We start from the raw sequence: 14139 nt of genomic DNA, 5'->3' as shown, positions 1-14139 counted from the left end.
GGACCTGGGAGCGGGAATTACTCTGCTAAATGATTTTGAGCTGTCGGGGAAGGGCTGGGAGTGGTGGGATGGGGGAGGGAGGGGGAACCAACCACGTGGAGGGTGGGAGGGCAGTTCAGGGCAACCGGTTTACACCTCCTTCCCTCTCTCCCTCCGAGGCAGCCATCCTTGGCAAGGCTCAGCTGCAGGCCATGTCGGCAGGAATTACAGAGCACACCTCCCTGACACAGAAGGTGTCAATATGTGCACAGCTGGTGGGGAGGCTCAGGCAAAGGGGGGACTATTAAGAGCTTCAGGGAGAGGGCAGGGCAGGGAGAGGGGTGGGAGGCAGGCTTTCTGAGGTGAAAGGAACTGGCCCATTTGAATTTCTCTCCCTCTGCCCCCTTCCATGCCTGTCCTTCCCTCCCCTCCCCGTGCCTGCTCCTTCTCCCCTTCTGTTTTCACAGATAACCAGCCCGAGTCATGCAGTCTTTTCGAGAAAGGTGTGGTTTCCATGGCAAACAACAGAACTACCAGCAGACCTCACAGGAGACATCACGCCTGGAGAATTACAGGCAGCCAAGCCAGGCCGGGCTGAGCTGTGACCGGCAGAGGCTGCTGGCCAAGGACTATTATAACCCACAGCCGTACGCGGGCTACGAGGGCAGCGCCAGCACGCCCGCCAGCACTGGGCGCGGGAGCAAAGGGCTGCCCTCGCAGCAGGCCCTGCAGGGGAGGCCGGCGTTCTCTGGCTACGGCGTCCAGGACAGCAGCCCTTACCCAGGCCGATACTCCGGCGAGGAGAGCCTGCAATCCTGGGGGGCCCCTCAGCCGCCACCCCCCCAGCCACAGCCCCTGTCAGGGGGGGTGGGCAAATATGATGAGAACTTGATGAAAAAGACAGCAGTGCCCCCAGGAAGGCAGTACCCGGAGCAGGGTGCCCAGCTGCCCTTCCGGACTCACTCCCTGCACGTGCAGCCCCAGCTGCCGCAGCCCCAGCAGCCCTTGGCCTACCCCAAGCTCCAGAGGCAGAAACTGCAGAATGACATTGCCTCGCCTCTGCCCTTTCCCCAGGGCAGCCACTTTCCCCAGCACTCTCAGTCCTTCCCCACCTCCTCCACCTACTCTACAGGCCAGGGTAGCGGGCAGGCGGCCCACTCCTATAAGAGTTGCACAGCACCGTCTGCCCAGCCCCACGACAGGCCACTGAGTGCCAGCGCCAGCCTGGCCCCGGGCCAGCGAGTCCAGAATCTTCATGCCTATCAGCCGAGCCGCCTCAGCTATGACCAGCAGAAGCAGCAGCAGCAAGCTCTTCAGAGCCGGCACCATGCCCAGGAAACCCTCCATTACCAAAACCTCGCCAAGTACCAACACTATGGGCAGCAAGGCCCAGGCTACTGCCAGCCAGACTCGGCCGTCAGGACCCCAGAGCAGTACTACCAGACCTTCAGCCCCAGCTCCAGCCACTCGCCTGCACGCTCCGTGGGCCGCTCACCTTCCTACAGCTCTACCCCGTCGCCGCTGATGCCAAACCTGGAGAGCTTTCCCTACAGCCAGCAGCCACTCAGCACCGGGGCTTTCCCTGCAGGCATCACCGACCACAGCCACTTCATGCCCCTGCTCAACCCCTCCCCAACGGACGCCACCAGCTCTGTGGACACCCAGGCTGGCAACTGCAAGCCACTGCAGAAGGAGAAGCTCCCTGAGAACCTGCTGTCGGACCTCAGCCTGCAGAGCCTCACGGCCCTGACCTCGCAGGTGGAGAACATCTCCAACACGGTCCAGCAGCTGCTCCTCTCCAAGGCTGCTGTGCCACAGAAGAAGGGTGTCAAGAACCTGGTATCCAGGACCCCGGAACAGCACAAAAGCCAGCACTGCAGCCCCGAGGGCAGCGGCTACTCAGCCGAGCAGGCGGGCACGCCGCTGTCAGAGCCGCTGAGCAGCACGCCGCAGTCCAGCCACGCCGAGCCGCCCGAGGCCGACTACCTGAGCGGCTCGGAGGACCCGCTAGAGCGCAGCTTCCTGTACTGCAGCCAGGCCCGCGGAAGCCCCGCCAGAGTCCACAGCACCTCCAAGGCCAAACCCGAGTCCGTGTCCACCTGTTCCGTGACCTCTCCTGATGACATGTCCACCAAGTCTGACGACTCCTTCCAGAGCCTGCACAGCAGCCTGCCGCTCGACAGCTTCTCCAAGTTTGTGGCGGGCGAGCGGGACTGCCCGCGGCTGCTGCTCAGTGCCCTGGCGCAGGAGGACCTGGCCTCGGAAATCCTGGGACTGCAGGAGGCCATCGGTGAGAAGGCCGACAAGGCCTGGACCGAGGCGCCCGGCCTGGCCAAGGATGCCAGCAAGCCGCCCTTCGCGCTGGAGAACCACAGCGCCTGCCTGGACTCCGTGGCCAAGAACGTGTGGCCACGGCCAGGGGAGCCAGAGGCCCTGCCCGAGTCCTTACAGCTGGACAAGGGTGGCAACACCAAGGACTTCAGCCCGGGGCTGTTTGAAGACCCTTCTGTGGGCTTCGTCACCCCTGATCCCAAGAAGACAGCTGGCCCCCTCTGCTTTGGCACCAAGCCCACACTCGGGGCTGCCACTTCAGACCCCACCGCAGCAGCTTTTGACTGCTTCCCGGACACAACCACCGCCAGCTCAGCAGACAGTGCCAACCCCTTTGCCTGGCCCGAGGAAAACCTGGGGGATGCTTGTCCCCGGTGGGGGCTGCACCCCAGCGAGCTCACCAAGGGCCTGGAGCAGAGTGGGAAGGCCCCGGACAGCATTGGCAAGGAGAGCTCCCACGAGGCTCCAGCCTGCCTGGGCTTCCAGGAGGAGGAGCCCCCTGGGGAGAAGGCCGCTGTGCCCCGGGACGCGGAGCAGGAGGAAGCAGACAGGGTGAAGGAGGAGGCAGGCGGGCTGCTGCAGTGCCCCGAGGTGGGCAAGGCTGACCGGTGGCTGGAGGACAGCCGGCACTGCTGTTCCGCCTCCGACTTTGGGGACCTCCCGCTACTGCCACCCACCAGCAGGAAGGAGGACCTGGAGGCCGAGGAGGAATACTCGTCCCTGTGCGAGCTCCTGGGCAGCCCTGAACAGAGGCCCAGCATGCAGGACCCGCTGTCTCCGAAGGCCCCCCTGATGTGCACCAAGGAGGAGGAGGTAGAGGTGCTGGACCCCAAGGCCGGCTGGGGCTCCCCGTGCCACCTGTCCGGGGAGTCGGTCATCTTTCTGGGCCCCACTGTGGGTGCCGAGTCAAAGGTTCAGAGCTGGTTTGAGTCCTCCCTATCCCACATGAAGCCTGGGGAAGAAGGGCCTGATGGGGCACTGGCTCCGGGGGACCCTACCACCCTGACCCCAGATGCCGCCTTGGCCCAGAAGCCAAATAAGCCTGCTGTGCCCGAGGCACCCATTGCTAAGAAAGAGCCTGTGCCACGTGGCAAAAGTTTACGGAGCCGGCGGGTGCACCGGGGGCTTCCTGAGGCTGAGGACTCCCCTTGCAGGGCACCAGCTCTGCCCAAAGACCTCCTGCTCCCTGAATCCTGCACAGGGCCCCCGCAGGGACAGATGGAAGGGGCAGGGGCCCCAGGCCGGGGGGCCTCAGAAGGGCTCCCCAGGATGTGCACTCGCTCCTTCACGGCATTGAGCGAGCCCCGCACACCCGGGCCCCCAGGACTGACCACCACTCCTGCCCCCCCAGACAAACTGGGGGGCAAGCAGCGAGCCGCCTTCAAGTCGGGCAAGCGGGTGGGGAAACCCTCCCCCAAAGCGGCATCTAGCCCCAGTAACCCAGCTGCCCTGCCCGTGGCCTCTGACAGCAGCCCCATGGGCTCCAAGACGAAGGAGACAGACTCGCCTGGCACCCCAGGCAGAGACCAGCGTTCCATGATCCTTCGGTCCCGCACCAAAACCCAGGAGGTCTTCCACTGCAAGCGGCGGCGGCCCTCGGAAAGCCGAGTCCCCAACTGCCGCACCGCCAAGAAGCTCCTTGTCAACAACCATCTGCCCACCACATTCAAGGTCTCCTGCAGCCCCCAGAAGGAGGGCAGGGCCAGCCAGCGGGCAAGGGTCCCCAAGCCCAGTGCGGGCAGCAAGCTCTCTGATCGGCCCCTCCACGCACTCAAAAGGAAGTCGGCCTTCATGGCGCCAGTCCCCACCAAGAAGCGGAACTTGGTTTTACGGAGCAGCAGTGCCAGCGGCAGTGGGGGGCACATGAAGGAGGAGAGGGCCGAGGGCTCCCCAACCCTCTTTAAGAGGATGTCTTCTCCCAAGAAAGCCAAGCCCACCAAGGGCAATAGTGAACCCACCGAGAAGCCCCTGCCCCCAGAGGCCCCTGACGCCTGCCTCAAGCTGGCCTCGAGGGCGGCCTTCCAGGGGGCCATGAAGACCAAGGTGCTGCCACCCCGGAAGGGCCGGGGTCTGAAGCTGGAGGCCATCGTGCAGAAGATCACCTCACCCAGCCTGAAGAAGTTCGCGTGTAAAGCGCCAGGGACCCCTCCCGGAAACCCTCTGAGCCCGTCCCTCTCTGAGAAGGACCGTGGGCTCAAGAGTGCCGGGGGCAGCCCGGTGGGGGCAGAAGAAGGTCTTTTAAACGTGGGCACTGGGCAGAAGCTCCCAGCAGCTTCGGGGTCCGACCCGGTGTGCAGAAATACGGCCAACAGATCCTTAAAAGGCAAACTCGTGAACAGTAAGAAACTGTCCTCGACTGACTGTTTCAAAACCGAGGCCTTCGTGTCCCCGGAGGCCCTGCCGCCTGGGGGGGCTGCCCTGGCACCTAAAAAGAGAAGCCGGAAAGGCAGGGCTGGAGCCCTGGGACTCCCCAAAGGCCCCCTGGAGAAGCGGCCCCATCTAGGCCCTGCTCTGCTCCTGACTCCCCAAGACAGGGCCAATGGCACGCAAGGTGGCAGTGAGGACAGCTCTGGTGGAGGAGGCAAGAAGCCAAAGATGGAGGAGCTGGGCCTGGCCTCCCAGTCCCCCGAGGGCCGGCCTTGCCAGCCCCAAATGAGGGCGCAGAAGCAGCCAGGCCATGCCAACTATAGCAGCTATTCCAAGCGAAAGCGTCTCACTCGGGGCCGGGCCAAGAGCACCACCTCCTCGCCCTGTAAGGGGCGTGCCAAGCGGAGGCGGCAGCAGCAGCTGCTGCCCCTGGATCCCGCAGAACCTGAAATCCGCCTCAAGTACATTTCCTCGTGCAAGCGCCTGCGGGCAGACAGCCGCACCCCGGCCTTCTCGCCCTTCGTGCGGGTTGAGAAGCGAGATGCGTTCACCACTGTCTGCACTGTTGTCAACTGTCCTGGGGAGGAGCCCAAGCCCCACAGAAAACCTCCGTCCTCGGCCTCCTCTTCCTCTTCCTCGTCCTCCCTAGATGCGGCCGGGGCCCCCCTGGCCACGCTCCCTGGAGGCTCCGTCCTACAGCCGCGCCCCTCTCTGCCCCTCTCCACCACCATGCATCTGGGGCCCGTGGTTTCCAAGGCCCTAAGTACCGCTTGCCTTGTTTGCTGCCTCTGCCAAAACCCAGCCAACTTCAAGGACCTCGGGGACCTCTGTGGGCCCTACTACCCAGAACACTGCCTCCCCAAAAAGAAGCCAAAACTCAAGGAGAAGGTGCGGCCAGAGGGCACCTGCGAGGAGGCCTCACTGCCCCTGGAGAGAACATTCAAAGGCCTTGAGTGCGCAGCTGCCGCCGCCGCCATCGGAAAACCCCCCAAGCCTGACGGCCCAGCTGACCCGGCCAAGCAGGGCTCACTCCGCACCAGTGCCCGGGGCCTGTCACGGCGGCTGCAGAGCTGCTACTGCTGTGACGGTCGGGGGGACGGTGGTGAGGAGGTAGCCCCAGCCGACAAGAGCCGCAAGCACGAGTGCAGCAAGGAGGCACCAGCAGAGCCTGGTGCAGACACCCAGGAGCACTGGGTGCACGAGGCCTGTGCCGTGTGGACAGGCGGGGTCTACCTGGTGGCCGGGAAGCTCTTTGGGTTACAGGAGGCCATGAAGATGGCCGTGGACATGGTAAGAGGCCAGCCCAGCTGGGCTGGGAAGCTCAGGTCTCGCAGGACAGGCAGGCAGGCGATCGGGCAGCCCCCTCATCTCTGCAGCTCTGTGGTTTGAGCCAAACAGGCCCACAGTGACAGATTCATATCTGTGGAGTTTGGGGGGAGTTGAGGCACACCCCAGGTTGAGCGGGACACATTCACTCAGCCCTGTCCCAGACGGCCGTCCCACTGTGGCCCTGGCTGCCTGCAGCCCAGGGCCCGCCATACTCACCTGACATCTTCCAGCCCCACGGCCCACCTGACCCCCCTGCTCGTGTAATCAGCAGAGATGCTGATGCTGAGACCCCAGAAGACGAAGGGCCTCCCAGAATCGAATGTCAGGGTGGCCTGCAAAAGCAGGCTGCCCCAGCTCAGGTACCTCTGAGTTGGAGCTGGGGGCCGACGGGACAAACTCCTCAAACAATACAAAGTTGGAACATGTCCCCTCTGCAGGACACCCTCGTTGGGCAGGGTGGTCCAGGAACCTCACAAATGGTCCTAAAATGTCCCTTCAGGGGCTCTAGTCACTGAAGTCTGCGAGCAAGAACTTGGGCTGGCTTGTTGGTTCACTCCCCAGTGCTGCCCCTCACTCACTGTGTGACTCTGGGCACAGACTTAACCTCTCTGTGCCTCCATTTCCTCATCTCTGAAGTGGGCTTATTAGTTCACAGCGCAGAGGGGCCGTGAAGATTAAATGAGTTAGTGCCCATGAAAGTTGTTCAAGCCACGCCTGGCCTGAGTGCTGTTGACATTCCTGGGCTAGAACCAGTGACAGCGGCAGAGACCACGTCACCACCCAGTGTTACTACCGCTTGGGTTACCATGGGGCTCACACTCCCTTGTGAGGGGTGCAGAGAGTGTGAGAGTAAGCAAAGAGCCAGGAGGCCATTTGGAAGCCCCTTACGGCGGGAGTCAGCAGGAGATGCCTGGGACAGGGCAGTGGGGGCTCAGCATTCCCCCTGAGGCTTGTGTGCCTGTCTCCCCCCGCCCCCCACGCACACTCAGGGCCACGCTCCTGTGCAGCTACCATCCCTGGCACTGCAGCACTGCCCCCCACCCCAGCTCGGGGAGACCCTCGCCCTCACCTGCTGGCCCCACCTCCCCACGGCCCTTCCCCCTGCTGCATACCTGCTCCTTCCTTTCTACCACCCCCACCCCCTCCCACCTCCCAGCCCCCAGCCCCTGTGACCCGCCTGAGCTGACTGTCTGCTGTGGGGCCATCGTAGCTAGATGGCTGCAGCCATCGATGCTTCCCATGCTTCCCTGTTTCCCCACCGACCTGCCACTACCCAGGAACACTCAGAGACCTCCTCATGCCCAGACATCTTGCCCGCTGGCCTCCTGCTTGAGTAAGGAAGCCCGTCACCTCGGTACATCTGCCACTTCCCTGAGCCCCCTCCAGCCCGCAGCCTTCAGACCGCAGCCTACAGGCCTTGCCGTGCTCCCTTCTTCCCTTCTCAATCATTTTCCTCCTTCCTGCTGTTTTCCACTCTGGTCACCAGCTCCTTCCCCGCCACCCTGAAAACTGACACTAATCCTCCGACCCCCAGCCCCTCTCCCACTGTTACAGCCTGGCTCCTGAAAGCTACCACACTGGTCCTTGGCTTTGTGTGCTGGCCTGGCTGTCAGTGAGCCCTTGCTCCCCTGACACGCATACCCCACCAACGGCGTCTCCCTGCTGCACACAAGGAAACTCAGGCACAGCCTGAAGGGCCTCCCTGCCAGACGGGTGGCCCTGGGCCTTGCCCGGGTGTGTTCAGTGGGGCTGTTAAAGCAGCCACTGGACGAGCAGGCCATGTCCACAGAACACCCGGGAGAAACGGGCAGGGTCCAGGCTTCCTAGGGTCACCATTTGGCCCCCTTCCCTCCGCCAGCCCAAGCCTTCTAGGGCCGTCCATCCCTGCCAAGGCCCCTCGTACCTCAGCAGCTTAGGGGCAGCACGCTCGCTTCAAATCCCAGTTCTGCTAAGGGTGGGTTCTGTGACCCCAGGCAAGTCACTGTCCTCTGAGCTTCCGAATGCTGAACCCCCTTAGCAGAGTTTTGGGGCCATACAGATGGTCTCCTCCCCAAGCGCAGCCAAGTTCCCAGCCCCCATCCCGAAAGGCCTGTTGGCACATTAGCCTCACGTCTGCTCTCTTGAGGAACAGAACTGCAGGCCCCCAGGGACACCCCTTTTCCTTCTATGTCTCCTCCTGGGAACCCCACACACAACCTGCTGTTCTGAGCCATGCCATGCCCACCTCCTGGGACGTGTTTCCCAGTCTGCCCAGAGCTGAGCCCTCACGCAGAACTGCTGTGGACCCCGTCTCCCCTCCAAGTGAGACCTGGCCGTGGACGCGGGCGTTTGGCTGTGGCGGCCATGTTAGGCTGGTAGCATCTGCCGACGCCCCAGTTTCGGCCCCTCCTAGCCTGGGATCCTTCGGAAGGTTCACAAGCCATATGCCTTCTTAGTCAGAGCAGGAGTGCTGGGATCAGAAGGGCCTGAGGCGTCTGTCTCTCTGTACCTCCATTTCTTCACACCTAAAACATCTGCCACAAGGGTTGTGAGGGGAACTCAATGCAGGTGAGGCCATTCGCCAGAAGGGTCCCTCTGGCTGTGACCCTTTAACCATCCAAACACTCGGGGGCCGCTTGAGGGTGGGTCTGGGCCTGATGGAGGGCCTCCACTCCTTCCTCTCCCCTTTTCGGGCCAGGAATGGGGACGTGGGGCTCCAGAGCCCCAGTGGGTCTCAGCCCTGACCACAAGGCACCTGCCTGTCCAGAGGCATCGTGTGAAAACCTGATGTTCCAGGAAGTACCCCAGCCCTCACCGTGCACCGCCCCACTCTCACCCCCTGTTTGGTGACAGAGGGAACATCCCAGGCATTTCTCAGACGAGGCCTAGGAAAGGTAGGAGGACTTCCTCGTCCCCAGCCTGTCCCAGCTGCTGGGGTGGGTGTCCCTCAGGCTTGGGCCTCGAACAGAGCCCAACCCTGCTCTGAGCAGTATGGGATAGTCTTTGCCAGCCTGTGCCCCAGCTGGGCTGCTGGGCTCAAAGCCGAACCCAGATACTCAGGAGCTGTCTGTCCTCAGGCAAGTCACTCAGCCTCTCTGAGCTCTCATTGGAAACCCGGGTAAAATAACTATAATACCAATGTCAGAAGGTCATTATGAGGAGGTTGCTTCCAAGCATGCCTGGCATATCGTAAGCTGTTGTTAGTTGTTACGGTGGCTTAGCATCTGGGCATGGGCCTGCCACCTTCTCTACTTCCCTCCTGCACCTCACTCCCCCACCCCTACAGTGAGGGCTATGGTCGAGTCTCCATGATTTGAGGCCCAACCTGTCCGTCTCTAGGCCTCGGGTTGTGCTTCCCTCTTCCAAGGGCCTTGTCATACTGTCCTGGCCACTTCCCCCTCCAAGCAGCTGGGGCAGGCACGGGGCAGCCGCCAAGCTCAGCAGACCACACTTTCGAGACCCAGAGTGGGCCGGCCACCATGCTGGATGGCATAAGATTTACGTTAACTCAGCATCTCAGGATTGGCTCTGCCATCTCCTTGCTGGCCCTAGGAGGGTGAATGGCCCGTCCTCAGATCGCCCAGCGGCTTCTGGGTTCGGTGCTTGTTCTGCAAGAAAGGGTAGGAAACCATGCTTACTGCTTTCGCTCTTGCCTGGAGTGGGAGCCTCAGTTATACCATCTGTGAAGTGGGGTCATGAAAGTTGCCTACCTTGAGGGTCATTGGGAGGAGTCAGTGGGTGAGGACACGTACATGCAGAAGCACCACAATACCGGCTCGCAGCCGTGGTCATACTGGTGACTGGCGGCAGGAGCTCTCGTCCATTGGGCACACAAAATCTCATTTACTATTCACGGCCCTCCTGGAAGGAAGGCGCCATCCCAGTGTGCAGCCGAGGCTCTGCTGAGGTCATGCAATGCAGAGCCAGGATTTGAACCCAGGTGTGTGTGAAGCCAGGGCCCATACGTTTACCTATAAGTAGCCATCCCCCTTCAAGAGGGTCCCCTCCATCAAGGCAGCAGCCCAGGGGCTGCCACAGAATCAACCCTGTGGGAATTTGCACACAAGCTGAGCCTCTTTCCAACTGATATTTAAGGACCGTTTTTATGGGAAAGAGGTGGGGACCGTGGTGGGGGTGCTATCTGTAAAGCCCACCTGCCCGGCCCCTCAGAGGCAGTCTCACCTGTCTTCCCTCTCTCCTTACCAGACTTGTTCCAGCTGCCAAGAAGCCGGGGCCACCATTGGGTGCTGCCATAAGGGATGTGTCCACACCTACCATTACCCGTGTGCCAGCGATTCGGGTAAGAGCCAGCCCGAGGGGACACGAAGGTCCTCCAGGGGAATCCTGAGCACAGCTCCTCGGACCCAGCCTCATTGGAGCCCTCTGTCATTCCTCTCCAGCCCTGGCAATTCTTTCGCTCTGTGCTGGGCAATGCTAGGAACCTGGAGATAAGTCAGTCCCCAACCACCTGCTTGAGGAATGCCCAGAGACGTAAATTACAAGATGGAGAGCTGTTTGAAAAGCTGTCATTGCCAAGGGCTGGGGAGGATTTCAGGTCTCAGAGAGGAAGGGGTACTGGGGCTGGGGCTTTGAAGACTGAATAGGAGTTTACTGGGGAAAGAAAAAGGGAAAGAATATACTTCAACAACAAAAACCAAAGGAGATGGGAGGAGATGAGGTTCTAAAACTGAGGCCAAATCATCTACTGGCTGCAGGGAACAGTTGTAAAAGGTTTTAACCAAGACTCAGACACATACCTCATTTCATCCAAGGAAAGATATTATTAATGGTGGAATTTTAGTCATTAGGAAGACAGTGTTTTAGGGGGGCTTAGAGGCAGCTTTGGCCTAGATTCAAACTCTGGTGGCCTTCTTCATATGTGGACTTGGCAAGTCCACTGATGTCTCTGCACTTGGTTTCCCCCTCTATAAAAAGGAAGATTATAATAATCTCTCCTTTTCCTGAGCTGTTCGGAGCAGGGAGTGAAATAATGAACTCAGCCCATCAAGTGCAGCTTAAGTCCTATTTTGGGGCCAGCCCCCGTGACCTCTGTCTTCCCCCCTCCCCCAGCTCTCCTTACCCTCCCACTCTGGCCTGGAACGTGGGTGAAGTTATGACCCTGCCTCATGGAAGACGCTCCCACTGCCTGGGGACCAGCTGCCCCTCCTTCCCACCTGAATGCCTGCTGGCTCTGCTCAGGGCAGAGGCCCCTCCCTGTGCCCCGCTGGCCCCGCTTGGCTCAAGGCCAGCATCAGCCCCAACCAAGCCACCCCCAGGTGTGCACACAGAGTGATGACAGTTCCTTGGCGAGGGCTGAGGCGCTAGCACCCTGCAGGGAGGGAGCTATTGGAACAGGGACTTGGGCTTCTCACTGGCTCCACCCTTCCACTCTGAGCAGTGTGAACCAGATTTTAACATGAACTCCACTGCGACACATGGCCTTACTCCCAGTAATAGCTACCACAAGTTGCATCCCTTCTCCAGTGATTCATGTAGCACCCACTCTGTGCCAGGACCGGTATCAGGCCCCTGCACTATCTCCAGGTGCATCTTTATGACAGGCTGCCATACCCATGGCCACACAGCACGGCATGGACAGAACCAGGGCGTGACTCCCTGTCTTTCTTGCTCCATATCCCATGCTCTGTCTCCTACCCCAGTACTGTCCAGTCCTTTGAGGGACTCACATTTGATTGGGACCGACAGGAAAAACATGATTTTTGCCCAGTTATGGAGACCAGACACGGAGAGAATCCAGGAGGACTTCTAGGAGGAGGCAACATCTGAGCCAGGCCTACAAAGGTCAGGGGAGGTGGCCAGCAGCTGGTTAATGGTGGGATGTATCTACCAGGCTTGGAGCAACAGAACTTTTGTTTCAAATAAAGTCTTAAAAAGAGTCCCATATAAAAGGGATCTCTGCAGACCCTGGGGATTATGACAGGAAGGAGGCCTGGAGGCTGAGAAGATGAGACATGGACACGATCAGAACTATATGTGAGAAAGAGCTGATGGACACTGGCAGGGGGGTTGCCGGGTGCAGGTAGAGTCTGGGTCCCAGAGACTCATTGGCACAGAACGCACAGGCCTTGGTGTGATAGATGAGGGAAAGGCGGTGTCCAGCCTGATGTCCTTGTGCGGGCAGGTCTAAGGCAAGATGCTGATCGTGTACAAGGTGTGAGCAAACAATACTGTGAATGTTCAAATAAAAAAAATTATTACAGTAAAAGACACATGCCATTAATCCCCCTCAAAATACCCCCCTTGCTTAGAACACACTTATCCCATCATTCTGGCCACTTTCTGAAGCAGTTCTGGAAGTCCTCTTTTGTGAATGTCGTTAGTTGCACTGTCGTGGCTGCCTCGATGTCCTGACTTGATTCAAAACGTTTACCTTTCATGGTCATTTTGACTTTGGGGAAGAGCCAGAAGTCGCACGGTGCCAGATCCTGTGATTAAGGTGGATGAAGACACACCATCATGTTTTTCTTTTTTCTTTTTTAACTTTTATTTATTTTTAAGTGTGTTTTTTCAGGATCCATCAGCTCCGAGTCAAGTAGTTGTTTCAATCTAGTTGTGGAGGGCGCAGCTCACAGTGGCCCATGTGGGGATCAGACCGGCAACCTTGTTAAGAGCACCGCGCTCTAACCAACTGAGCTAACCAAACACCCCTACACTGTAATGTTTTTTATTTGACAGAAATTGCTGTACCAGAGGTGACATGTGACACGGAGTCTTTCCGTTGTGATCACAAAATACAGTGAATGCTGCTGCCGAGTGCCATCCAACAGAAAGGCAGGGATCTTCAATACAGGAAGTGGCGCATTGAACATTAGTAACAGTGTGTGACAAGTTTTAGCTTGTTCAATGCAGTCATTTGGGTGTGAGCTACGGTTGAGAGAAGGTGTGTTTTAAAGTGTGCCGTAAATCCTTCTCCATCACAACGCTCCATGTTATACAGAGCTTCTGGTATACAGCAATTTCTGTCAAATAAAAACATTACAGTGTGTCCTCACCCACCTTATCCCCCTGATGTGGCACTGTGCGACTTCTGGTTCTCCCCCAAAGTCAAAATGACCATGAAAGGTAAACGTTTTTAATCGATTCAGGACATGGAGGCAGCCATGACAGCACAACTAAAGACACTCACAAAAGAGGACTTCCAGAACTGCTTCAGGAAATGGCAAGAACGATGGGATAAGTGTGTTCAAAGTGGGCAAGTATTTTGAGGGGGATTAATGGCAATGTGTCTTTAACTGTAATAAGTTTTTTTATTTAAACATTCACCATATTGTTTAATCACACTTCGTCGATTACTTGCTACTGCTGCTGAGCTACTGGCCCTCCCAGGCCCAACTTTGTTGCCTAACCACCAGCCCTTCATTACCTCTCATGTGGGCACAGGGCAGCTGGCAAGTTGTCCAATGAGCTCGTGTAGTTGGCTGTGGTCAGCTGTGGGGTCAGCTGAGGCAGGACGATCTCAAACCCCAGCTCGGCCAGCTCCTCTCTACTCCATGTGGCCTCATTCTCCAGCAGGCCTTGCTTGGGACGGCACAGTCCTTGTCGCTGCCTTCTGCTGGCCAAAGCACATCCATGTCCAGCCCAGATGCACAGGGTGGGGAATGCATGGCACCTGTCCTGGATGGGAGGAGCTGCAGAGCCACTGCAGAGGACGGGTGTAAGGAAAGGGCTTGGGGCTGTTTGGGCAATCTGTGTACCACACATGGCAGCTTCTGTGCAGGCAGCGTGCATTTGAGATCTCTGCAGACATACAAGGAGGTAGCTGGAAGGAGAAGGAGGACAGGGCTTCAGGCAGCAGGGAGAGCTGGTCATGGCTGCTCTGCTCAAGCAGCAGTGGTGGAGACTGAGAGGGAATTGTGGGAGTGAGCCAGGCAGGCATGGGTCCCAGGCCTTTGTTAGCACCTTACACCTACCGAACTGGGTCTACCAAGGCGGGGTCAGGCTCTCAGACCGCAGGGTACCAGGCTTGCCTGCCTCTGCCATTCCCCACTGCCCTGGGCAATAACCCTGCCCCCCTACCCCCAATTAATCCTGTTAAGAAGCACCACATTGGAGCTAAGCAGTGACTCCAAAGGGCTGGCAGAGGCTGGCACACTGTGGCTTCCTGTCTGAACCTTTCCACATTCAGGCCACAGG

At 59.2% G+C, this 14139-nt stretch overlaps 1 protein-coding gene across 3 annotated transcripts in view; it reads left to right on the top strand.

Moving 5' to 3' along the window:
• RAI1 (retinoic acid induced 1) overlaps window positions 1-14139 on the top strand; it is a 119282-nt gene that overhangs the window by 101114 nt on the left and 4029 nt on the right. For all 3 annotated transcript variants that reach the window (XM_033090321.1, XM_033090322.1, XM_033090323.1), the window contains 2 exons: window positions 447-5967; window positions 10192-10285. In XM_033090321.1, coding sequence (XP_032946212.1) covers window positions 463-5967; window positions 10192-10285 — 5599 coding nt within the window. In that variant the 5' untranslated portion in view covers window positions 447-462. The remainder of the gene's footprint in view (window positions 1-446; window positions 5968-10191; window positions 10286-14139) is intronic.

This window comes from Rhinolophus ferrumequinum, chromosome 21, assembly GCF_004115265.2.
Source record: "Rhinolophus ferrumequinum isolate MPI-CBG mRhiFer1 chromosome 21, mRhiFer1_v1.p, whole genome shotgun sequence".
Classification (NCBI taxonomy): Eukaryota; Metazoa; Chordata; class Mammalia; order Chiroptera; family Rhinolophidae; genus Rhinolophus; species Rhinolophus ferrumequinum.
This window is presented reverse-complemented; position numbering and strand designations above follow the sequence as displayed.